We start from the raw sequence: 27,367 nt of genomic DNA, 5'->3' as shown, positions 1-27,367 counted from the left end.
CTCGGCAACTACAAAGTGCTATGCACCAGCAGTCAACAGTTTGCTTCCAGGAGCATCATGAATTGTAGGTCAAAGGAAAGGGTTGCGGCCCAGTCCCAACACAACAGAATAAAATGGTTACATTCTCCCAACTAGAGTGTATTTTCAACAGATTTCTTAGGGTGAGGGGAGGAAGCATGTAAAATCAAATTTGACGTTGTGTCCTGTCTTTGTATATAGATTTGTGCTAGTTTTTTTTATCTCCATGCTTGTATCTAAAAACACCGTTTTTTTCTGTGCTTTCTTTCACTGTTAATTTAATATGAACTGAAATTCCTTTCAAATAAGTAACACAGCTCTCCAGTTCTGCCCCATAATATACAAATGTCATGACATGTCAGGAAATCATTGGGCACATTCTTCTACACATGTTTGTCTTTCCACCATCCAAAGGACAAATTGCCCGGAAATGGAGTAAATCGACATCCCAATATGACTCTGACTTTATAAAAATAATTATTTGTTGAAACCAAAATAGTTTTGGGACAAGACAGATTCAATCAGAGACAGTAGCATATTAGAGTGCTGCATATAATATAGAGATCTGGTATTTAGAGAAAAATCTACTGCCATCAAACCATCCTCAAAGCTAACTGAACTATACAGTTTGACAACCTCCATGGTTAGTATCTAAATCTAAGATTCCCAATGGTTTGAATACAATTTTCGCTGTGGTATCTTTCAAATATTACTCTGGATCTGTCAGCTGAGGTAAGATACAATTTGCTCACAAAAATAGATGGACTTTTGGTAAGATTACCCATTCCGGTTCCTCTTGTCACCTTAGGAAAGTGATTGAAAATATACCCTTTGGGAAATATCTAAGAAAAGTTACGAATCGCAGGACAATTTCATTTAAGGAAAGAAAATGCTGACAAACAGGTTTGTCCAGCAAGGCCATAATCTCTATAAATGTAAAGCTTCTCTGAATAAAATGAAGAATTTACCCAGGGATGATGTCTTATTCTGACCACCAAAACCAAAAGATATGTCTGATAAAAAGTGACTTATTCTTGAATAGAATACTGACCATCATGAGGTATGAAAAACTGTGAATAAATGCTGTTACTACAGGACAAAATGTTACATATCCCAGAAATTCTATTGGTCATTTTCAGAAAATTGGCAGCTTGGAAAGAAACCCTGAGTTATTTTGTGATCCCAAAAGTGATAGATGGAACTTATCTTTCTCTGCTGCCTAATGGCATCTTTGCATGTTGACACTGTAAAATGTGCACTTTGCCTCTGACTCAGCTACAAGATTTCTCAATGTTAAAGTCAAAACTCATAACATCAGACATTTTACTAATTGTTTAACACCATTTGCTATATAGCTCATACAAAGCCTATTGTTATACGGTTCCTACAAATCAAGTAGGACTGTGTATCTGGTTAACATGAATGTCAGGATATAGGGAATCAGTCTGACTATGCCATTAGGAAATCTAGTTCACAGTGCCAGATCTGAACCATTAAACATACCAGGGAACCAGATGGTATATGCAACCTCAAACATGGCTACTCAGATTCCCAAGGAAATCGGATCTAACCTTTTGTTGTCACACTGTGCACCCAAGATGAGACCCAGGTAAGATGCAAAGATGTGTTTCCAAACATTTATAGCAATAATCATATTGTTGTATAAAAGCAGGGGTGTGGAATTCCTATAGCCCGATGCCTAGGACATATTGTTTGGGGTCAAGGACAAAACGTTTTATTGTGTTTAATTTGTCCTTGGGACAAGTAGGCCCGACCCCTGCAGCACAGACTCTTTGGCTGCCAATTTACAGAGAAGGAAACTGTCTACAGTTGAGGTAATATTTCTGCCCATATGTTAATGCTGTTCGACTTGTATTTATGGTTCATTAATGCAAAGCCTTTATTATTAGGTTGAGCACTCTAAGTAAACGTTGTAAGGTCACACTACACTACTGACAGTGGTTCCAGTAAACAAAAGTGTAGACACGTATGAAAATTGTAACAATGTGAGGCTACGTATAATGCTCCCAGAATGCTATCTGATTAGATGCAAATGTTTGCAGAAGCTTGTAAGCAAAATTGAGGATTCTTTGCTTTATAATAAAATGTTCAGAAAAAAAATAAAGTAGGGAAAAAACGTTTGCTAAATTACTGTGAAATTCTAGGTACTATTTCTTTGAAGCATCATTTAGTAAAATGTGTTGATTTATGCTAGTATTTCCAAAAAATACTCATAATGGAAAGCCAGTGTAATCATTTTCAACAAGACTATGGGAAACATGGAAAAAAATCAAGCACTGGCAAAGCCAACGGAACCAACATTCGTTGTAGGTCTTTTGGTTTTGTCAATGTGTATCTTGTTTTGACCTTGCTTTTGCAAAACATTAGTGTTGTGGGAGCTGCCCGGCCCTCACCATTGTAACAAACATTGGCAAAAAACGTTTTTTGACTCAAAAAGCACACATTGCCACAGTAGTTCCTGGTGCTGAAGAAAACTATTTTGTGTGCCAATATGCTCCTTGTGGAAGAGCAGAATGCTATCACTCACAGTAAAGCCAGCCAATAGATAGAGAGGGAAATAGAATTTTAATAAAAACAAAGGGCTACATGTATCAAAGTTCCGATTTGCGACTCGCAGTTTGCAAGTCGCAAATCCAAATGTAGTATAGTGTCATTGACACTAATAGCGATTCGTAAAGGGGTCACAAATGCCCACCTCATGATTATTCATGAGGTAGGTCACAATTTGCGAACCCCTTGGGAATGGTGGCCCTCACAGGGATGGTGGCCTGCTGGAGACAGCAGACCACAATGTCTGTGACTGTTTTTAAATAAAGCAGTTTTTAAAAAAAAAAATGCAGCCCGTTTTCCTTAAAGGAAAACGAGATGCATTTCAAAAACAAAAAATGAAAAGTTCTTGTTTCATTTTTTCAGAGCAGGCAGTGGTCCATATTACATAACAATATTACATCCAAGACCATTACTCTTTGGAGTAGAAACGTAGCTAAACATGCCTCCTATCACATTCTCCTGACAAGATCCACCTCAAATTACCTTAAGATTATCCCTGACATAAAATAGAAGACAAATACGACAAATGTTCTCTGCACTGAAATGCTTAAAAGTCACTGAGCTTAGGTTCCACTTTGAAAAACATACTGAGCATGAGGCCTACATTTTGCAGTTAGGAAACAGATTAAGATGCAACATGTGATTATCGCCCATAGCACTGACATTGTTTGGCTCATTGAAACCTGGCTCGCACTCATTTGGTCTCTAAATGCCAGTTCTCTGTTGCCTTAATGTTATAAACTGGTCCATCACAACCAGACACAGTGGAGAAGTATGAGTGATCAGCAGAGATGTAACCTTAATTCAAAGACTTCCCCATGGTAATATCATGCCATGTTGGGAATGCTTTCTGGTCTCTACCGGGTCTAGCTGACAGAACAATACAAGCTTTTAATCTGAAAATTCCTTCATTAAACTATTAAAGTCACTCAATATCCTTGCCTCCTAACTTAAACATTATGTCCTGTCTGTATAATTTCTGTAACTGTTTGCAATACTTACCCTTAAATACTACTCATCTTCTGCTGTTTTGCGCTGCCTGTTTCACCGAATTCCATATACAGGGAGTGCAGAATTATTAGGCAAATGAGTATTTTGACCACATCATCCTCTTTATGCATGTTGTCTTACTCCAAGCTGTATAGGCTCGAAAGCCTACTACCAATTAAGCATATTAGGTGATGTGCACCTCTGTAATGAGAAGGGGTGTGGTCTAATGACATCAACACCCTATATCAGGTGTGCATAATTATTAGGCAACTTCCTTTCCTTTGGCAAAATGGGTCAAAAGAAGGACTTGACAGGCTCAGAAAAGTCAAAAATAGTGAGATATCTTGCAGAGGGATGCAGCACTCTTAAAATTGCAAAGCTTCTGAAGCGTGATCATCGAACAATCAAGCGTTTCATTCAAAATAGTCAACAGGGTCGCAAGAAGCGTGTGGAAAAACCAAGGCGCAAAATAACTGCCCATGAACTGAGAAAAGTCAAGCGTGCAGCTGCCACGATGCCACTTGCCACCAGTTTGGCCATATTTTAGAGCTGCAACATCACTGGAGTGCCCAAAAGCACAAGGTGTGCAATACTCAGAGACATGGCCAAGGTAAGAAAGGCTGAAAGACGACCACCACTGAACAAGACACACAAGCTGAAACGTCAAGACTGGGCCAAGAAATATCTCAAGACTGATTTTTCTAAGGTTTTATGGACTGATGAAATGAGAGTGAGTCTTGATGGGCCAGATGGATGGGCCCGTGGATGGATTGGTAAAGGGCAGAGAGCTCCAGTCCGACTCAGACGCCAGCAAGGTGGAGGTGGAGTACTGGTTTGGGCTGGTATCATCAAAGATGAGCTTGTGGGGCCTTTTCGGGTTGAGGATGGAGTCAAGCTCAACTCCCAGTCCTACTGCCAGTTCCTGGAAGACACCTTCTTCAAGCAGTGGTACAGGAAGAAGTCTGCATCCTTCAAGAAAAACATGATTTTCATGCAGGACAATGCTCCATCACACGCGTCCAAGTACTCCACAGCGTGGCTGGCAAGAAAGGGTATAAAAGAAGGAAATCTAATGACATGGCCTCCTTGTTCACCTGATCTGAACCCCATTGAGAACCTGTGGTCCATCATCAAATGTGAGATTTACAAGGAGGGAAAACAGTACACCTCTCTGAACAGTGTCTGGGAGGCTGTGGTTGCTGCTGCACGCAATGTTGATGGTGAACAGATCAAAACACTGACAGAATCCATGGATGGCAGGCTTTTGAGTGTCCTTGCAAAGAAAGGTGGCTATATTGGTCACTGATTTGTTTTTGTTTTGTTTTTGAATGTCAGAAATGTATATTTGTGAATGTTGAGATGTTATATTGGTTTCACTGGTAATAATAAATAATTGAAATGGGTATATTTTTTTTTGTTGTTAAGTTGCCTAATAATTATGCACAGTAATAGTCACCTGCACACACAGATATCCCCTAACATAGCTAAAACTAAAAACAAACTAAAAACTACTTCCAAAAATATTCAGCTTTGATATTGATGAGTTTTTTGGGTTCATTGAGAACATGGTTGTTGTTCAATAATAAAATTAATCCTCAAAAATACAACTTGCCTAATAATTCTGCACTCCCTGTACAGCTCTTTGCAGTGTGGATGCCTTGAACTGATATTGTGGGCAGTTAAACTTACATAACATGCTTGGGAACCATTGTCATTTGAACAATATATCTGATGTAAACATTTTTTGATTTATGGAAATAACAAACATTTGTAAAGACATTAGGTCATGCCTTTGCGACCTGCTGGCTTTACAAATTTCTTTTGCCAATGGCGGTGGCATTGTCAAAAAGAAATGCTTTTAGTAAAGGTAAAGTCAATGCTACTCTTTGATGCAAAATAGTATTCTATTAAGTTACACATAAATAGTATTTTACTTTCTACATCTGAAAATTGAAGATGTGGAAAACTTTCCACAAGTTGTACTCTCCCAGATCCAAAAGGTCACAATAATTAGGCGAAAAACTTAAGGGCATAGCCAACTGCTCAACCTCTGCCTCTTCAACTAATGCACTATCAATTTATTTCTGACTAGTAGATTACCCATTGCTCATGAAAAGTTGCAAAGGTGGTTTACAGAAGGGCATGCTATGCAGACTTATGATTTGATCTTTTGGTTAAAATGAGCTTGACACAGACTTAGAGAGCATTTTGCAAACAATATCAACACATTATAAATAGTGTTCTTGTTGGAGTGTGGGGCGTAATCTTGGACTGAGCAAAGACTATCGGATATAATGTGTGCCAAAATAAGTAAACGATAATTGGAACAACAATCTCACTTATCATTAAATGCAACATTTGTGGAGTCAATAAATGATTCGAATTTTAGTCTAAGGATGAATGTCTTCATGTGTTTGATATTTTTTAAGTGGCCAAAAGCCCTCACCTGAGCCTTTTTGCCTGATGCAATGTCAGAGCCCACTACCATCCCCTCCAAATATGCACAAGCTGCTCTGTCCAGGGAATACAGATTCTTGTATAAAAATGGCAATTACAGTGAGATCAGACATTGAAAATTAAATTGGGGGTCAGGTCAAATTCTGAGTGCCTTTCTTTGCATCAACTGAAGGCACAGAAACAAGATCAAAGACATCCCTGCCCCCAAATAAAGGCAAATGTAACCCAGTAATCTGAGTTTAAAAAACAAAACTACTCCACACACTTTAAATTGCACTGGTTTGATGGGGATTATTGAATTAATTCGTATTAAATGGACTGAGAATAGATTTGAGACATAATCCAGATTATTTTTGGAGTTGGTGTTTTTTAAAATGAAAGCTAGAGTTCAATATAATTTAAAATAAATCATTTAATCCGGTTTGTTTTTTTAGGACAAAAATGAAAATGTCACCAGAAGCTGAAATACAACATACCCCTGCAAGAACACAATTCCTGATCTGCTGATTCAAATCTAATTGCCATCAACATTAAGCGACGACATAACTGCATAGCGTTAGGCTTTATTTATTTATTGTGTTTTATAAAGTGCAGACATGATCATCATGAAATCAGAGCGCTGTACAACGAGAGAACTGATGAGGGGTATATTAAAGTAAAAATGCCAGTTACTTAAGATATGCTATTCATAGAGTTTAAAGAGGAAGGCAAAAACAATAGGATGTAATATTAACAGTAGAATACAATATAAAATAGAGTGAAAGACAGCCTCTAAAGCGTTCTCTTATGGTACCCGTTGTTCTAGTAGTAGTTCTCTTATGGTACATATTTTTCTGGAGTATGGCTTTAACTTCCTTCTTAAAAAGCTTGAGTGAGGTTATTGCTCTTGTTAAGGGTGGTAGGGAGTTCCATATTTTGGAGCAGTTACGGAGAAAGTGCCGCTGTGATATTTCCTTTTTTGAATCTTGCTGCTTCTAGTATGAGGGATTTTGCACTTCTGAAATCCCTTCCACCTCCCGATAGCTTGATCCTATTTGCCATGTATTTAGGACCACAGTTGTATAGAGGTTTAAGTGTTATGCAAACAACTTTCAGTTGGATCCTCGCTTCAACAGTGAGCCAGTTGAGGGCTCTCAGTGATAGTGAAATGCGGTCGAAATGATGTGTGCTTGTTAAAAAGTCTTGCTGCTGCATTTGTTGGTGCTTTCATAGGGGATAGGCTGGCTTTAGGTAAACCTATGAGCATGGCATTCCCGTAGTCTAGACTTGAGTACTTGGGATTGAACCACCATTTTGAAGTCTCCTAGTGGTATGAGGGGTTTATTTTTTTTTAGCAGGTGCAGATGAAAGTTAGCACTTCTAGTTGCAGCTTGTATGTGAGCTTGCGTGTTTAGATTTGAGTCTAGTGTGATGTCTATTGATTTTACGGAGTACAGATGGCTGGGGTGCAGTTAAGTAATTTGAAGTTTAGGGACCGTAGTTGCCATTGCAGGGATCTCAGGGGTGGGGAGAAAATAATGAATTCTGTTTCCAGTGGATTTAGTTTTACATGGTTGAGTGCCAGCCAGTTCTGTGTTTTCCTCATGGTGTTATCCAATCTCTGGATATCCTCTTGAGAGGAGAGTTTGATGTAGGACTGGGTATCATCTGCATACATGTGGTATGACATATTTGATTGCTTCGGGATTTCAGCGAGTGCTTCCACATGTAGAGTGAAGAGTGTTGGTAAAATTGTAGATCCTTGCGCAATACCCCTGTCAATGTCTACTATATCTGATACCAATTTTGACTGTTTGTTGTCAGGTCTGTAGGAGTTCAGGATGGCTCCTGATAGGCCCATTCTGAATTCAAGGTTTTCTCTGAGGCATTTGTGGCTGACCGTGTCGAACTCTGCTGAATAATCTGGAAGTAATAGAGGGCATGATCTGTTTTGGTCAAGTGAAGTTTGAATATCATCTAGGATGTTAAGAATAGTGACCTTGGTATTGTGTCCAGGCCTGAAACCTGATTGATGTTTATCCAATAGGTCAAAATTCTTGATATATTTGCATAGCTGATCGTGGGTGCATTTTTCTACCATTTTCAGGAAAAAGGCAGACAGGATACTGGTCGGAAGTAGTTTGAGTCTTTCTGGTCAGTGCCTGTTTTGTTTTAGCAAGGGAGATACTTTAGCCACCTTAAGGCATTCTGGGAGGGATCCTTGTTGGAAAGATGCGTTCACAATTTAAGTCCATAAGGAAGTGACTGACTGGTTGATCTCTTTCAGTAGGTGGGAGGAGATGGGGTCATCATATTGTGTGGTGGGTTTCATTGACTGAACAGTTTTCTGGATTTCCTCCTCAGACAGAGATCTGAAAATGTTCCAGGAGGCTCCGTTTTCACTTGGGATGGCTGGAGTGTGTTGGTCAGAGTTCTTACTATGTCTAGAGAGAGTGGGGTTGATAGATACCCTAGGTTGGGTACTGTCTTTGCTGGAAATAGATTGACTTATGGTTGCAATTTCATCTTTAAAGATAGAAGAGAAGCCATAAGAGATGTCAGTTGAGTTGTCTACAATATTGGGCCCTGCTAGTTTTCCTGATTACCTTATAATGTCAAAGAGTTTTCTGGGCCTGTTCTTTGCTCTGTCTAGTTGAGGTCTGATTGCTGATGATTTGGCATTTAAGGGAGCCTTTTTGTGTGAGGTTCTGTGCCATCTCAGCTGTTCAAAATGGGTAATGTTTGGGTCCTTCTTCCAAATTCTTTCCAGATGTTCCAATGCAGGTTGAAATCTCCTAATAGTACTGTGTTAGAGAGTGAAGTGTCATTGGAAGTTATCGTCCCCATAGGTTGCTCCAGGAAGACTGTGTTGTTACCCGGTGGGTGATATTTCAGGAGAGTTTTCGCTAGCAGTTTCTTTTGAAGTTTGTTTTCAGCTCCCAGGAGTTCAAACGATGAGGTATCTTCAAGACAGAGCTAGTTTAAGGTTAGTGAGTTTCTGTAAATTATAGTGAGACCTCTCTGCTGCTTTCCTGCGTGGTCTAGACATTTGATGGCAAGGTATGGGGGTATAAGAAGGTCCATTATTGAAGCTGCCATTGGGTTGAGACAGGTTTCTCTTAGGAAGCGGATGTCCAGCTCATGTACTAAGATAACATCTGCTTGACCAGTTTTGTGTGTTTTGCAGCTGATCTGCAATTGTGCAGCATGAGTTTCAGGTTGGTTACTGTTTTATGATAAACAGTGGTGGGCACTGTGTTTGTTGCGATCGGGATCAAGTTGTTGTGATTGACTTGTAGAGGGGTGTATCTCTGGTTATTGCCGTTGGAAGTCTAGAAAATCAGAATGTTGAATGTTGCATCATGGGATGTTTTCTGTCGGAACTGACAGTATATTAGCAGGGAGTTTCATCTCTTCTTTGGAGAGGTGATTATTTGTTCTTCTTTGGTCTGTGAAGCTTGTTGTCTCTGGGAGTTGTGAGGCCGCTGCTGTAGCTAAATTTTCTGCTCGCTAGTGGTGATGTACACCATCTCAAGTGTTAGAAAAAGTGTGATGACCTTCTTCTTGACCTATTCTATGTCTTCCCTGAGGAGGTAGGCATTGGCAAGTTACATTATTGTTTTTGTGACTGTTTGTGAATGTTTGTGATCTGTCTGTGTTTTTGTTGCTATCACCGGCTCCTTGTCTGGGTAATGTTTCTTTGTCGCTGACCCACTTCCTGTTGTTGAGTGGTTGCTCCTCGGGCTGCGAGGTTTTTTTCTGTAGACTGATCTAGCTGGAGTCTCTGTGGGGCTATGTGGACTGCAGGGCTGCAATAGCCGTTTGAGGTATAATTTTGGGCGGAGTTAGTGGGTTTAAAGTCATGGTTGGGAGACAGAGTAAGTAGTGGGTATCCAGGAGGATTTGTTGGGGTTGCTACTTGCCTTTTTAGGTCATTAAAAAGTGAGTCAAATGCTTCTAGGTCATTGTCCGTTGCTTTGATAAGTATGTTGCCATTAATATAAATAGGGATGGTAGCTGTCACTTTGAGTGCAGGGGAGGGTGATATTATGAGCTTGAGAACATAGGGGATGTTATGTGTGGCACTGACTGCCTCGCAGGAGTGAAACGCATCCTACCATTTTGCTGCATGTCTCCCATGAAAGATCAGATAGGTCTTGATGGCTTCTTTTGAGAAGCAGAAATAGGAGTCAGATATGAGAGTTTGCTCCATTTTGTGGATATGTTAGGTGGGTAATTGATTCTGAGTGAGTTATTCCCGAAGGGAACAAGGTGGGAGTATTTGTATTGTTGTGGTCTATCATATTCCTTAATTAGTGAGGACAAAGTTGGTTCCCCTCTATTAAGGCACCAGGCTGGACCTTTGTCTTTACTGAGCAACAAGCAGCAGTGAGGCCAATGTTACCACTGACCCTATGTTTCTCTGTACTCCAAATTACTGTCAACAGGGTCAACTTACACAATTCAGGTCTGCAAGTAGGCCAAACAAAGGGAAAATAAAGATGCCATGTTACATAGGCAGGATACAACACCAGGAGAGATAGGCAAGCCCTTAAATGTGGAGCTAGCCAATAAGATTGACAATGCGGGCACCCTAATTGTAAGCCATTGTCTTGAATTAGATGAAGCCAAGCCAAAAAGCACCATTTAAAGATGGCCACCCGCGTTGGTGTATTCAGTCCTCTTTTAATCGCCTTTATTTATGCATCAGTCAATTTGGAAGACAGTGGTGCTAGATAAGGGTGCATGAGAGCCCCAAGCCCTGTCAGCAAATGTACAGCAGCAGGCTGTTGACGAAGAAATGGAAAAACAAATAGAATATAGCAAAAAAAAAGAAGGCATGGGAGAAACTATGTATGAGGTACTGATGGGGGAGGAAAGAGCAACAGAAAGCATGCTGAGGTGAGAAGCACACAGGAGAGAGATCAATATAAACACATGCACTTTCACAAGTGCTTAACTAAAAAATAAAACGCAGCTCCCTTCAAAATGAGCAGCGGGAGAATACAAGACAGACAATCAAAAAGATGGTAAGGAGAATATATTCCAGGAGAGGGACAAATGCCATTGTGTCAGACTCATGTTGATGAGAGTGACACTGAATCCAACCAATGGTAAGCAACTAATGGGCTGCAAGCCTACTCCAAGTTTTCGCAAACCCACAAAAGTCTTTCCCTATCAGACAGTGTGTGCTGTCTGGTAGGCGGTACCTAAAAAAAGTACACTGAATAAAAGTTAATGTTTTATGTTCTTCTGTAAAGCACGATAGTACTAGATGCATGATTCATAGGTTACCCCAAAAAGATTACTAGCACATCATAATATTGCCTGGAGAACAATAAAAAACATTCCTCAACTAGGCATACTTCAAAGATGACAAGCCCACAAGCACATCATGCAGAGACAATGGCAACTGTATTCTACGGGACAGGTTAGATAAGACATGATCATAGAACATGTTGAAAGACCTGTAATTATTTTTTTGCTTTTCTACCTCTCCTTTTTGGGGCTCTGTTATGAGAGTCTCCCAAGGCATTCTCACTCACTATAAATTTCTTCTAAAACTGGATTTGAGATATAACCTCCAGAGCCCACTTTTTATTATAAGGGCCATTGCTACGTAGGTTACACAAGAACATAAGTATACACACAAGGACACACATGTTCAGGCTAAGTGAGAAAGAAAGTCGTCTGACTCAGCCTGGCATCTGCTAGCAGGTAGCAGTGAGGCAGATGAGAGTCAGAATTAATTGGTTATGGACTACTGAGGTCTTAAAATTGTGAAGAGAGTCAAATAAAAAATGTCATTTTTCTTGGGAGAAGTGTAAAATCCATAGGGTTTAAACTGTTTTTACATCATGGATAAAATAAGCCCGAAAGATAACTTGATTGGCATGTTTTTCCTTACTGACGTTTGGATTATGAATACTATTCCAGTGTTAGTTTTACTCTAGATGCATATCCTTATTTACTTTTAAAATTGAACATATTTCACTGAGCCATCCTTAATGGAATGATGCACGGTCTACCCTGTGAGCCCATGTTAGTTACTATGCTGGCCAGTTGGCAGTTAAAGTTCCCCGGAATAATAGATCCATTTGTGGAGATTACTTGTCTTATGGCATACGAAGTTCCAGATTTCATATCTCCATAAGGAAATTAAATGCATCTCCTTGGCAAGCACTGACAGAATGCTCCCACAGTAGACAAAGAATGGAGCAGGCAGCCATTTGGCCCAATCATCACAAGGGGATTTCTTTGAAGCTTGGAGGTAAGAAACCGGACCTGGGGGGGTTGACTCAGAGATGGAGATCCGTTTCAATGGTTTTTCAAGCAACCACCTTGATTTAATTTTGATTCTTTACAGATTGCTGTGCAGTGTGGTTGTTAAGCCCATTGGCTGATACCTGAAGGTGCCAAACATTGGTGTTGAGAGAGATAACCAATGTGGTCATTTTAAACTTGTGTTCAGGGAAAAGCCTTTGAGAAAATGAGAAAGAGATAGACGAGGATGGCCCCACACAATGTATTCTGGGCTTGTACTTCAACTTATATTGGAGAGGAACCCCTTGGATTACTGTGGATTGGTCTGGGCCATGGGTGCCATAGGATTAGGTACTCCAAGCTCCCACTAAACACACAAGAACCCTGCATGTGGCAGAACAACTTGGGAGCTTGGGAGTGCAGGCATAGATATTGGTCTGCCCTGGGGACCTAGAGTGCTACTGTAAGAGTGTTCTTAGGTCAGGGGACTGCTAAGGGCTGGACAAGAGGGGTGGTCAAGGTTCTTCCGGCACATGGCTGCAAAAAAGGAGGAAGCAACAATGCCAAGAAGAAGTAGAAAAGCACCTAAAATCACACAATAATCAGCTTCTAAAATTTGAGTGTCAAGTATCCACAAGCAAATGCCACCAGGAGCAAAGCAAAACAAACAATTTTGGAAATGGTCCAGCACACCAGAAATATTCCAGTATAAGCTTGCCACTCGTGTGGCTTCTCTGCATTCCTGGCAGGTCCCCAAAGGCTGTGAGGTGGCCTGGTCAAGGAACTCATAACTCCAACCAGTGCTTTTTGAAATATTTCCCAAGGAAGCCCATGTGCTTGGGATCTCCCAGGGGACTAGGAGTGCCTCTACACTGACATTGTACTCCCAGAGCCTTGTTTGTAGTCTTGGTGAACAAAAGACCTGGCATAAGCCAATGCATATTTTTACAGACACTCCCTAATTAGAAGTTGGGAGCACAATAGTATCTTCCATACATGTAGAGCCCCTGGGTCCATCAGGGGTATCCCTGTGAGGTGTTTGGATGCCTCACACACAAGGTGTCCTGACAGCACTCACTATCTTTCTCACCAAGCTGAGTGGACTGCAACAAACAAGAAAAAACAGAACCATAGAAAAAGGAAAGAGACATTTAGGCCTCATTTGAAAGTTTTGCGTAATTGGTGTGCGGAGCCCTTGGAGGGCCTGGGCACCACCAAAGAGATGAAATTGTGCTGAGGGCATCTCAGAACAGTGGCGGAACCCTCATTATTCCACTAGCTTGATTTGGAAAGAAGCACTCTAGGTCTGCTGTGGTATGGAGTTAGGGACTGTGGCTGTTTTCAATACTCCTATAGCTAACCTTTGGGTGAAACCCTAAGAGCTTGTGGACTCTTTCAGTTTGTGAGTCTCTAGAGGTTGCTTAGCAACTGGGTACAACAATAGAAATATGGTTTTCAGTTAAATGTTCACTGTTTTGGAATGTTACTATTAAAAGTGTGTAATAACACATTTTTGGATTTTCAATAGTGAAAGGCAGATAAAGTTCATATTTGTAATGAAATCATAAACTGCCCATAGATATAGTAATGTATGTTTTCTGATTATTCAATGAATATATTAATACCCTCGGACACAGCCAGTAGCTCTGACTTTGTATGATTGCACACTACGATTGCTACAGGAATATATGGAGGTACTGTGGCTTTAATAGTTGGGGTCTGTGGTGCATAAAACATGAAAGGTGCCTTAGACCTATGGGATCTAGGCTGCATTTAGGGAGTTATTTTTTCTGTGACCTTTCTTTAGTACATGGCCTTATATGTTTCAGCAGTTTCGAATGCGTTCTCATTATCTTTTTCACTTGCCATTTTGTATATATTTGTAATTTTGTGTGGAGTATTTATTTTTGTGTGTACTAAAGTAATTTTCCTTTATGAAAAAAACACAGACTGGACACTGATTAATTGAATGTTACTTGTTTGACTTCTGAGTTCTGAGCTTTTAGCCTATCGTACATCCTTGGGTAAGCATTTGACTGTTCTGGCTTTCTATCCTGAGATTGAAATGCTAAAAAGAGTATTTGGTCCCCAGTTTAGGGGTCCGAAGTACGAGGGTCTCAGGACACCAGAAGCAAAATACCCCAGCTGTCACAATGCGGGCCCAATAACTTTGGATTGCCCCTAAACGCTCAATTTCGGGTTTTATCACAAACCAGGTTAAAATATTTAAAGGTCGTCTACCTAGCCCAGTGGGAATACCACTCACTTTTTCAGAAAATAAAAATATATTAGTTCGTTACGATGCTATTTAAAAAGGTAATGATCCTAGGGACCGATTTTGAGACTTGATTATTGCTTTTACAAAAAAGGCAGCTTTCCAGAGCACTCTTCAGAGCACCTTAAAATGTAGATTACAACCGTGTTATTTAAGTGTCGTCTTTTCGCTTTTGTATATTTTCTACAGTTCCTGCAGCAAATCTTTTCACTGCGCAAGGCAATGTGCTTTCAATACCATACCAGCTGCACAAGGGGAACCCACGAGAATTATACAAAAACAAAGCCCACAACATGAGGAATGGAAGACACTTTGTTACCTTCTGCAGGACTACCACACAATGTTCATAAATACCTTTTATTTTTAAAGAAAAATTCCCTTAGGATGAACTGCAAGTACAATCAAGGACAGATCTTACCTGAATAAGATAGTGGGAACATAAATTTAAGAGCTCCAGCAGCTGCAAATGGCTCCCTGCTGCCAGTACATCCTGAATCGCGCCTGGCTCCAGCAAAATCTAAGTAACAAAAAAACAAAAAACAATTGTAAACTGAAGAATTAAAATGAAAAAAACAGTAGATTAACATCTGTATGAACACCATCCATTTACACACAGTTCTATCGCATTTCTTGCGTGCTTTACTTCTCTAATCTGCAACGAAATACTTTTAGATAATCTCATGAAAAATACATTTGCCGTTTTATTATTCTTTGGAAGTTTGACTTTTATTGTGGGAGAACCAGAAAACATATACAAAATTAAAAATACGTAGGTCCCGTGCAGGCAGGTGTGGCCAGCTATCCCCTATTCCCAAACATGCACATTTATTTCACACTTTGCCCTTATAGAAGACAATAAAATGAGACTGGAAGATGGATATTTGTAATATCCAAAACATATTCACGTTATTAATCACAGTGGTAGTAACAAAACTTTTCCCGACTTTGATGATGGGTATTAAAATAAGCTCACATGTTGACAATGGTACCATCTTAAGTGAAGGGCGGTTTACGAGACATAACAGATAAAGGCGGTCATTCTGACCGCGGCGGGCGGCGGTCGCCGCCCGCCATGCGGTCACCGCCGAATGACCGCACCGGCGGCCATTCTGGCTTTCCCACCTTTCCCCCCTCAACAATGAAGCCGGCTCCAAATGGAGCCGGCGGAGTTGTAGGGGTGCGACGGGTGCAGTGGCACCCGTCGCGATTTTCAGTGTCTGCAAAGCAGACACTGATAATCATTATGGGGCCCTGTTAGGGGGCCCCACAACACCCGTTCCCGCCATCCTGTTCCTGGCGGTAAAAACCGCCAGGAACAGGATGGCGGGAAGGGGGTCGGAATCCCCATGGCGGCGCTGGAGGATTCCCTGGGCCAGGGGTAAACCGGCAGGAAACCGCTGGTTGCCCTTTTCTAACCGTGGCTTTACCGCCGCGGTCAGAATGGCCCAGGAAGAACCGCCAGCCTGTTGGCGGTGCTTCCGCGGTCCCCGGCCCTGGCGGTCATGGACCACCAGGGTCGGAATGACCCCCAAAGTGTCTTGTTATTATGTTCATATATAACTTGTATGAAGCTTCTAAAGCAGAACACAGTTGTTAGAAATGGGGTCTCTAGTTGGCAGCCAGTTTACACCCTGTCCAAGTAGAGATCCTCACTCTAGTCAGGGTAAGGGAGTCACACTCCGAAGATAACCCCTGTTCACCCCCTTGGTAGCTTGGCACGAGCTGTCAGGCTTATCTCAAATGAGTTGAGCATTTGTACCCACACACCGTAACACAGTCAAAACACTACAAATGGACAACGCACCAGTTTAGAAAAATAGGCAATATTTATCTAAGAAAAACAAGACCAAAAATCCAACACACACAAGACAAATATGAATTTTTTACGATTAAATTCAAATAAACCACTTAGAAACACAATAGCTCCAACTGGTAATATCACAGCGTTGTGACAGACATTCCCAACAGCTCGACGCCACTCATGAGGGAGTGCAGCACCAGTCACGGAGTTGCACAGACCTCAGGTACAGGACCTTAGAGACGAGGCAGAGTCAAAGACTTGGCACGCAGTTGGGGAGGTGAGGCGCGGCTGGAACCGGTGTGGCGTTGGTTCCGTATTGCCATGCAGGAGGTGAGGTGTTGGTTCCTTACTGCTATGCAGGGAGGTGAAATGTCGGTTCCTTACGGTGGCAGCAGAGGTTAAGCGGCATCAGTGGTGAGGCATCAGTTCCTTTCGATTCGGTGGGGTTGATGAGTCCAGCAGGTCAAGACGTGATGAAGCGACTTTGCAGTGTTGCGGTCACTCCACAGAGCCACAGATGCTGCAGTGGAGTCGGGGGTCATGGACGTCAGTGACACAGCACTCTGGACTCACGATGTTGCGGGACATCAGAGGCGCTGCAGTGGCCTCAAACCTGTGGTGTCGGTTACAGTCATCGCACTTCAGCGGGGACCAATGCCTCAGTTACAGGCAGGGGCACAGAGTCAGGCAGCGGCACCGGTTCTGGTAGTCCGGAGTTGATGTGCCTATTTCTTCTTGTTTAATGCCAGATTTCACTCCCAAGGTCCCAGGAACTGGAGAGGGCACCTCTGGGCAAGCCAAGGTCTTCAGCAAGAGACCCCAGGGGCTGGCAGGTGAAGTCTTTGATGTCCCTGAGACTACTTAACAGGAGGCAAGCTCAGTTCAAGCACTTGGAGAAACTTCACAAGAAGGATGCACAGCAAAGTCCAGTCTTTGTCATCTCCAAACCAGAAGCAGCGACTGCAGGCCAACCCAGCAAAGCACACACCGCAAAGGGGCAGTAATCCACCTCACAGCTCTTCAGCACTTCTCCTTGGCAGAGTCTCCTCTTGATCCAGAAGTGTTCTAAAACTCTGGGGGTTTGGGTCCAATACTTATACTCATTTCTGCCTTTGAAGTAGGCACACTTCAAAGGAAAGTATTTGTAGTGCACAAGACCCTGCCTTTCCTGCCCTGGTGCCAGGCACACTCTAACGAATTTGAGACTGTATTGTGTAAGGACAGGTAGGTGAAAGTGTCAGCTCCTCCCACTACTCTACCCCAGGACGACCCGTCAGGATATGCAGGGCACACCTCAGCTCCCTTTGTATGACTGTCTAGATTGAATTCACACCCAGCCCAACTGTCATCCTGACCCAGACGTGTATTCCACAGCCAGGCAGAGGCACAGATTGGTTAAGCAACAAAATGCGAACTTTCTAAAAGTGGCATTTTCAAACATGCAATTTAAAAAACACCTACAGCAAAAGATGTATTGTGAGTTCAGATACCCCAAACTCCATATCTCTATATGCTCCCAGTGGGAAACTACACTTAAGAGATAGTTCAAGGCAATCCCAATGTTAACCTATAGGAGAGATAAGCCTTGCAATAGTGAAAAATTGATTTGGCAGTACTTCACTATTAGGACATGTAAAGCAAACTAGTACATGTCCTACCTTTTAAAAACACTGCAACCTGCCCATGTATCTACCTTGGGACTACCTTAGGTGTGCCTTACATGTACTAAAAAGCCAGGTTTGGGCCTGGTAAGTGGGTGCACTTGCCAGTTTGACATGGTAGTTTAAAACTGCACACACAGACATCACAATGGCAGGTCTGAGGTATATTTACAAGGCTACTCATGTGGGTGGCACAATCAGTGCTGCAGGCCCACACGTAGCATTTGATTTACAGGCCCTGGGCATACATGGTGCACTGTACTAGTGACTTACTAGTAAATCTAATATGCCCATTATGAATAACCAATCATAATCACATTTACACAGGGAGCACTTGCACATTAATACAGATAAGCAATGGTAAAGTTCTCAGAGTACCAAAACCAGCAAAAACGAAATCCATCACACAGTCAAAAATACAGGAGGCAGAGGCAAAAATACAGGGGGAATCCACGCCAGGGATGGCAGGTCTAACAACAGTTTAGATAAAATGGCTGATGTCTCTGTGGCTCTTAATACCTTATTGCTAGAAAATAAAGGATGGATATGTGAAAGATAATGTAAAAGGTTTGAGGCATAAAGAGTGAAATGACTTCATGAGCAACAAAACAAGCAGCTCCATAGAGAGAAATGTGAAAGGTCCAGCACATTTTGGAGCAGTTTCAAATGCATATTTAAGGAGTTGACTAAAATTCAGTTGTTCAGTGTAAATAGATAGAAACAAGGCAATTACAACGTGCTCACCATTCACCAAAATATATTTTTATCTGATTAGAGAAATGTTCACAATATTACAACTAAAAAGAAGTTCTGGGTTTTGGGTGAGAAAAAAGGCAAGACTTTCAGCGTGCAGGCTAAGGATAAGGAAAAAAAAGACGTGAAGTTCAACAAACTAATCTGTATACACTGATACAATTCGCAAGTGAAAAAGGAGGACTTCCTCTCCAGTCTGAATAGCTAAGTTATCAAAAATTGACATGTCGACTGTGTGCAAGTTGAAGAAAGGAGCAGACACGACCTACAGAGGTGTTTCTCTTCGGATTTGTACCAATTATATTGCACAGGAATAGGAGTTCCATTGTGCGCTGACTAGAACAGGTCAACTCTACAGCCTTTTCACTTTCAACCAAGACGCAAGCACTGGTTACTCTTCTTCCAAAAAGGGATAAAAATGATACGTGAAAGCCTTTGGATAATTTTGCGTACGAATGTATATTTGAACATATCAGTCACTGTACAGAGAACGTATAAAGTGAGGAAGAGATTATTACCGTGAACTAATCTAGCATTATTAAAATAAGGACGAGTGACGCTGTCAGAGAGCTCTTGAACAGGATGCATTTGTCAAATACTCCAGGAGTATTTTTCACAATTCCTCTGACAGGCTCCACGTCTTTTCTTTTTTGTCCTAGGATTACAGCTGTGCCACTCTTTCTTCTGAACTTACATGAAGGCTGAGAAAGGACGGCAACTGTACTTAGCGTATCACCCTTTCCACGGAGGGTAGTGACAGTTTAGAATCTGGAGTAGAACAGAACTGGTGTGGAGATGATGAGGCCCCAGACCGGAAGACAAAAAGTAAAAGCCTGCATTGGGGCTGTCCCAGAGAAGAGAGCCTCGCGGGTGCCACGTGGGCACTGCAGCAGAACTCATCATACCCAGCCCAACAACATCCTTGTGGCAAACGGACAGAAGACTGACAGAAGACATTCGAGGAATCCAACCTCTTGTTTTCAGCCTGAGAGAGACACTGATGTTTTACCTTTATAATCTCGGTTTAAAGGTCTGGTTGACTGAAGCCAGGGGTGCTGATTCTGAAATCTTTTCACCCACATCTATAGCCATTACAATTCCAGCAACATTGAATTACATCCTGACCCTTAATCCAGTTCTCTAATTTCCACTGGTGAAACAGTGTCCATTAAGAGACCCATGTCGTACCAAAGATGGTGACCATAGTCACCCTTTTCTAAAACACAACACACAACCACCTACAGCTGAGTGCCCCAGGGGAGGTGCACTTGAGTGCTAGTTCAACTCAAGCATCAGTATTTCACCCACGAACCACGACCAGTAGATATAGTAATTAATATCTCTAATCTGTGTCCCTTGACAAAGGCAACTGTAACCCTATTTGGCTACTGTTAAGCAGACACTGACATTCTGGAGAAACCCCTTGCCAATCGGATTTGACAATGTCTGACTTCAGCAGGACCTCCTGTTAATTAGGGATGGTGGTCATTTAGGTGACTTCGATTTTGAGCATTTTTTAGATTATCAGCCACCTTTATGCAAACCCATTGACCCATCTATCATTGCATCCAGAGCCATTGAAAGGTAGAGTGGACAAGAAACACTGATGTACCTGGTCAAGAACGTTTTACCCTTTTAATTGGACTTAATAAAAAAAGCAGGTATTGAGAACTCTGAAATATGTATCGAACCACTGAGCTAAGGATTGCAATGCCTCGAGACAGCTTAACGGTTCAGAAAATAGACTTTCATCGCAAAGTAAGGGGAAAGGATTATTGAACATGTCTACATACATCTCCACCATCCCTAAGTGACACCTTACCATGGATGATTTCAACATTTGGGCCGCAGACGTACAAACATATACTTTGCATGTTACATACACAGACCTGTGCAGCTAGCTGGGGCTGGATCTTCTCACACTAAACCAGTTTCGCAGGCAGAGTCGGACTGCTCTATGGGGCAATCAGGCAGGCCCAGAATGGCTGATCTGACGGGTCAGTGCGTGGGCCCGTTTTTGGTCTACTGGGCCAGTTTTTACTGTTGATTTTTTCTGATGTTGAAACAAGCATTGCCTGCAGCAATCACAAACCTATAGTCTTCCATACATTGCAAAACACCTGTACAGCGTTACTTACAAGTTCAGAACTGACCCAAATAACGAACATGTGCCACTTTTTAGCTATATAATTCATTAATAGGGCTACTTTTATTTTAGTGCCCGGGCCTCTTTTCTGTCCCAGTCTGACCCTGCTTGCAGGATAAAGATCTTGCAGTAGGCACAATAACATCCTCATTTATTTTACTGTGAAGGCAACATGTGATCTGCAGATTAAACGCACACATACTACCATACACACATCTCTGTGTACAGCATATTAAGCGTCGGAGCATTTTTTGCTGAGAAGGGATTGGACATAATCAAAACCCTCTGTTGTGGATGTAAAATCGAAGCACGACTCACTGGCATAGGAAATTGCGACCTAGAGGTCACACATAGATATCTGCAGCAGGTTTATAATCAGGATATGCAATCATACCGCGATTGTACTTTGCATCCTTTGAATTACACGTTTATGCAGCAGGTGCAATAGCCAACCATGCAATATAAGTGGCACTGGAGCCTGTGCCCTGCAGGTTACACACAGATTGTTGCAGTTGCAGCACAAACACCCTGACCCAGATAATAGAGGTTTCAATCAGTAATCAGCTGCACTATGCCAAAATAAATGATACATAATTCGCTTACTTATTTTTTTATTTTTTAGAAGACAGAGAGCAGGATGCTTGCATGGATTTCAAAGATTTCACCGCTTTTAAAACCCATTTTAAATTGGTTTATGCACTTTTTAAACACACATGGTTGAAATATACAACACTGACACGGTATCTTGAAAGGTATTTGCCTCCATATAGTTAATACCAGGCTTCATTGTTAACATACTACACTAACAGTTATTGACCTCAAAAGGATGAAAACCTGACTCATCCCCTCTGGGATTTAAATATGTGAAATCGCAGGCTGAGCAAATCTCCGGGGCAGATGCGTTAACTCCAGAAATCGTTTACCATAAAGGGGACCTTGCTTCAAATCCCTGCTGGAACTTGTGGCGTCATATTAATTTTTGAGAGCACTTGGATTTCCCAGGACAGTGATCCTGTAAATCGTCATACGTGCAGCATAAGATCTCCAGCACTGATAACCCGCAGGACATGATACAAGTCAGTCTAGGATGCAATGCAAGGGTTTTTGGATAACTGAGAAGTGAGGTATCGTGATGGCAGGTTGGTCTGTGAATCCCCCATTAAGATGCTTCGCCAGGGTTCTGTGGATGACGCAACACTGTTATGCAAATTAACAGTATAAGCCAGGATGGAATTATTTATGGCAGACACTACCAACACAGAGTCCCTGGCCTCAAATGCTAAGCCAAGAATGTAAGTTCTTTGTAGCATCCGAATCTCTCAAATGAAGACAAGGCTATGATAAGTTGAAAAAGATACCTTGAAAAAGACCAACCACCCTCAGGCTCCAGGTGTGTTTTGTGTGCAACTTGGTACATATGTAGCATATATGTGCACATTGCCACCCAATGTAGGACATAAAACAGTTCCTATCTCACATGTGAGCTCCCAGGAGTAGCATTGAGAATGAAACACCACACGCCTGAAATTCCAAGGTACCAAAATGAAAACTAAAAAAACGTAAACTCACAAATCAAAAACAACACATTAGTCAGAGATGTAAGAACCTTAATACCAACTGACCAGCAGGAGTGAGTGATACCTCTAGAGACCTAAAGGTTGTAGTATCGGGGGGGGGGGGGGGTCCGAGACCGTCCCCGACACGGTAGCGTGATGCGCACAGGCAGAACAGATAACGCAGACACTTGTTTATTTTGGAGACCGCGTGGTCGGATGCGGCCCAGTTCTATGCACCAGCGGTCCGGCGTGTCTCTCCCGGGCCGTGGTGCCGCTGCGACTGCCCACCGACCACGCCCTCTTTATTCTTATACCCCGGGCCAGAGGCCGCGGGGTAAACCACATTTTACAAACAAGGAGGGGAAATCCGCCTCCAACATCCGGGGATCACCTAAGTCTAACGCACTCCGGCAACCCCTCCCAATTATCGGTGTCGGCTGATCGGTTACGTCACCTGTCAGCGACACTACATTCCTCCAAAAATTTATAAACAAACAACACACTATGACATGATAAAGATTCACACTTCACAGAAGTGGTCACGCAGACGAGTGGAAGGGCAGGGATTGTTACGTAAGTTATATTTGGTCGCCTCTGATCGGTTCTGGGCCGAACACGAATCAAAAATGGTGCTCGGCGGGTCACCCTGCGTCTGGCCTGGTAACTCGTCTCAGTGAGCATTAGGTGAAGAATTTGAACCGCCCTCCTCAACCGGTAACGACGGCGAGTCATCATCCTCGCCACGCAGCTCACCCCGGGGATTCTCGCCCATAGGACAGTACCTCTTGAAGAAGGATACACTGCAGGTGACAGTCTCACTTCCCCGATGAGCCACAACAGCAGATCCTTTTCGATGAATGATGGTCCATGGGGCAGTGTCGAAAGGGGTGCGGAACTTACTTCCTGGCAAGACGTGCTTCAACAACACCTGATCCCCAACAGTGAGGTCAGACGGAGCAGCCTTCCGCCTCAGGTTGGCCCGCTGGTTGGTCGCACGCCTCTTTTCCTGAGTGTGAACACGGTTCATTGCAGGTGGGCCCAACGAGGGGTGATGAGGAATGATATCTGCAAAGGCCCTCCCAAATGCAACGCGACTCGGTGCCCTGTTCTTGGTGGAGTGAGGTGTTTGTCTGTAGTTGCGTAGAAAAGAGAATATGGCATAATCCACAGCCTGGCCACCAGCAACGGCGATGCGGATCACCGTATTGAGAGTTCGCATGAACCTCTCCACTTTACCATTGGCCTGAGGCCACCGGGGAGTGATTAGTCGATGACGGGTGCCAGTAACGCTCAGATACTCCACTAGCTCACGGCTCTGGAAGGGTGGACCATTGTCTGTCTTGATTTCGGATATCAAACCATGAGTGGCCATGGCTTTCTCTAGACCCGATACCACAACGTCTGCCGTGACGGCCGGAATGATCTCCACTTCCGGGTACTTGGAGATATCATCTATTAGGACCATGGTATGGCGGCCATCAGGTAAGCTCCCGAAATCGAGGCTAGCGGACATCCAGGGCCCTTCTGGGGAGGGTTCAGCCTCAATAGGGGCGGGCCTGCTCAGCTCTCCAGTGGCCTGACACCATACACAAGATCTCACCAATTTCTCAATGTGTTTGTCCATGAGGGGAAACCACACTTTTGACCGCAGCCGCCCTTTGGTCTTGACCATACCCTGGTGGCCGTTGTGTGCCAACTCGACGGCCCGGGTTGTGAGGGCCGACGGGAGGACTAGTCGAGTACCCCTCAGTAAGCACCCTTCGGCATCAGTAGTGAGTTCATTCCTGATGCTGTGCAGACCCCCAATGACGCGTTGGGACTCTCGGGTGAGCAACGGCAATTGTCTCTTCAATACATGCCACTGGTTGTTTCTCATGGCTGCAAGGACCTTTTGTATGCGTTTGTCATCTTGAGTGGCCTGCACAACTTCGTCCATTGACATGGGTATTGGTCGGGACCGATCCGTGACGTACCTCACGTATTCCTTGGTCTCTCTGGCCTCAGCAACCTCAGCATCCGACGCTGATCGGGGATGCCGTGACAGGTAATCCGCTGGGTTCTCAGATCCTGGACGGTATTCTAGTTGGCAGTGATAGTATTGCAGTTGCAACATCCATTTCTCTATTCTCGGCGGAGGCTTGGAGGTGGTGCCATTGAAGAGAGGGAGTAAGGGCTTATGGTCAGTGGTCACAATGAATGGACGGCCATAGACGTAGATATGGTAGTGTTTGCAGCCCCAGTGCACAGCGATGGCCTCCTTCTCTATCTGAGAGTATCGCTGTTCTGTCTCGGTGAGCGACCGGCTGGCATATGCGACCGGGGACCACATCCCCTCCATTTGCTCCTGGAGTAACACAGCACCGAACCCTTTCGGCCCTGCGTCAACGGTGATCTTCGTGTTCCTTTTTGGGTCGCAGTACCTTAAAGTGGTTTCGCTGGACAGGGCCTCCTTGACAGATTCAAAAGCTGCCTGCTCCTCGGCCTCCCACTTCCAGGGTTCAGCGGCTTTTGTTAACCTCCGCAGGGGTTGGGAGAGGTTAGACAGGTCTTTGATGAAACGGGCGCAATAATTTACCATGCCGAGGAAACTCCGGACCTCTGTGATGCTTGTGGGGGGAGACGCGTTCTTGATGTCCTCTACCTTGGCCGGATCTGGAGCAACGCTGTCTGCCGAGAAAGTGTAGCCGAAGAACTGTATTCTGTCTTTGAGGAATTCGCACTTACGGCGGTGCAAGGTGAGTCCAGAATCTTGGATGCGCTGCAGGACACTCTGGAGGCGAGAGTGGTGTTCTGCAACGGTGGGTGCGTGGACGAGAATATCGTCGCTGACGTTTATAGTTCCGGGCAGGTCGGCCAGCAGTTCCTGGATGACGTTCTGGAACACCTCTGCGGCACTAGATATCCCAAAGTTCAGTCGTTTGTACCTTCTTAGCCCAATGTGTGTGGAGAAGGTTGTGATGTATCTGGAGTCCTTTTCTAATACCAGCTGGTGGTACCCTGACCGGAGATCAAGCTTTGAAAACCATCGAGATTCGCTGAGCTCTCCTAAGATGTCATCAATGGTGGGGGTCAGGTGTTTTTCTCGTTTGATGGCAGCATTGGGGAGGCGAGGCGCATGTCCACACATATGCGGACCTCCCCTGGTTGCTTGGGTTTACGGGCTGCCACAATGGGTGAGACCCACTGTGTAGGTCCTGAGACCTTTTCGATGATGCCTGCCTTTTCGAGGTGGTCTAGTTCTCTTTCCACCTGTGGTCAGAGGTGAAATGCGACTCGTCGGTGCCGGAGGGCTACTGGCTGTACCGTCTCGTCGATATGGAGTTTGATCTCGCGATCTCCGAGGCAGCCGATCCCTTCGAATATCCCCGTATACTTCGCCAGTAGGTCCGTCATGGATTCATGATGGATGCTGAATGCAAACGTGACTATCTCTAGCTCCTCAGCAGCCTTGCAGCCCAGTAGCATTCCTTGTCTTTCTTCGGTCACGTAGACCTTTGCTGGGATGGACCGCGAACCGTGGGTGAGGGTGGTTCGGAACATGCCCTTCAGGGCCAGTGGGGTGTTTTGTCCATATGCATAGACCTTTACACTTGCCTTCGTTAGCGCTGGGGTCGGCGTCATCCGGCAATGCTCTTCCGCTGCTAGGAGGTTGATGGACGCTCCTGTGTCCACTACTGCAATTGTCTTGTGTGTGCCTATTCGAATCTGACATCTTGGCAGTTTGGCCTGCAGAGAGTGGGTGTGTTTAACTGTAAAAAGGGCATGAACTACGTGTACCATGGTTTCATCATCGTCCATATCACTTCCAGGCTCTGACTTATTGGACGTTGTACTTTCGGTCGCAACGTTGACTGACGCATTCCCAGTTCGAGTTCTTCTGGACCTGCAGACTTTTGCGAAGTGATTTGTTTTCCCACAGCTGGAACATATCTTGCCTCTCGCGGGGCACTCCAAGGGTTTGTGTGGGACTCCCCCGCAGTATCCACATTGCCTGGTCTGAGTCTTGTTCGGCCGTTGTTTGGATCTGCTCGTGGGCGCCATGATCGCATTGGCTGTCTTCTTTTATGGGTCGCTGTAGGGCTGCCTCCATGTGGGATGCGCGGGCCTGTGATAGTTCTTTCGTACGCCCCATTTGCAGGATGTCCGGCAAAGGCTTTCCGGATTCTTCTAGAATGCGTTCCCTGAGCTTTAAGGAGGCACATCCCTGGATGAGTTGTCCCCTCACCTCCTCCGTCTCATCATTGAACCGGCAGGTGCTGGCTAATTCTCTCAGCCTCATATGGAATGCATCCAGTGATTCTTCTGTTTGTTGTCTGGCTTGCCTGAATATGAACCTCTCATAGTCGGTGTTGACCATTGGCTCGAAGTGCCTGTTTAATGCAGCTATTAGCGTTGTGTGCATTTTTGGGGCATCTTCCACGAGGTTTTTGGATATTTTGTATATGTCTCTCCCTCCTATATGGATGAGCATGGCACGTTTCGGGTCATTTGCTACTTTGGTGGCTTCGAGGAAGAGTAGTACTCTTTCCACCCACTCCTTCCATCTAGGGGCTTGAGCAGAAGGGGCCCCTTCCACGATGAATGGCTCTACTGGGGGGATAGCAGACCTGGTGGCTGAATGGACCCGGGTGCTGTTACAGTGTCAGACGGGCGTTAATTTCCCCCTTTTTTTTTTTCTTTTTTTTTTTTTGCTGCTAAATGCTATTGGTGCAGGGTGTAGGGGCTTCACTGTACTCACAGTTCCTTTCGTTTTGTTTCAGGTGCATTCTTGTGGGTGGGATCCTGTGGTCAAAATTCAGGATCCCACATCAGTGTGCAGAGTCCTTGACTTGCTTGGTTGTTAGGCTTGATCCAGGGAGCCAGGAGGGAGGAGCCGCAAAGAGGATAGTAATCTGG

General features: G+C 43.7%; 1 protein-coding gene across 2 annotated transcripts in view; it reads right to left on the bottom strand.

Moving 5' to 3' along the window:
- KLHL32 (kelch like family member 32) overlaps positions 1 to 27,367 on the bottom strand; it is an 866,209-nt gene that overhangs the window by 420,461 nt on the left and 418,381 nt on the right. For both annotated transcript variants that reach the window (XM_069235531.1, XM_069235532.1), the window contains exon 5: positions 14,973 to 15,071. In XM_069235531.1, the coding sequence (XP_069091632.1) occupies positions 14,973 to 15,071 (99 nt within the window). The remainder of the gene's footprint in view (positions 1 to 14,972; positions 15,072 to 27,367) is intronic.

This window comes from Pleurodeles waltl, chromosome 5 (genome assembly GCF_031143425.1).
Source record: "Pleurodeles waltl isolate 20211129_DDA chromosome 5, aPleWal1.hap1.20221129, whole genome shotgun sequence".
NCBI classification, from domain to species: Eukaryota; Metazoa; Chordata; class Amphibia; order Caudata; family Salamandridae; genus Pleurodeles; species Pleurodeles waltl.
Note: the sequence above shows the minus strand (reverse complement) of the source record. Positions and strands in the feature narration are given on the sequence as shown.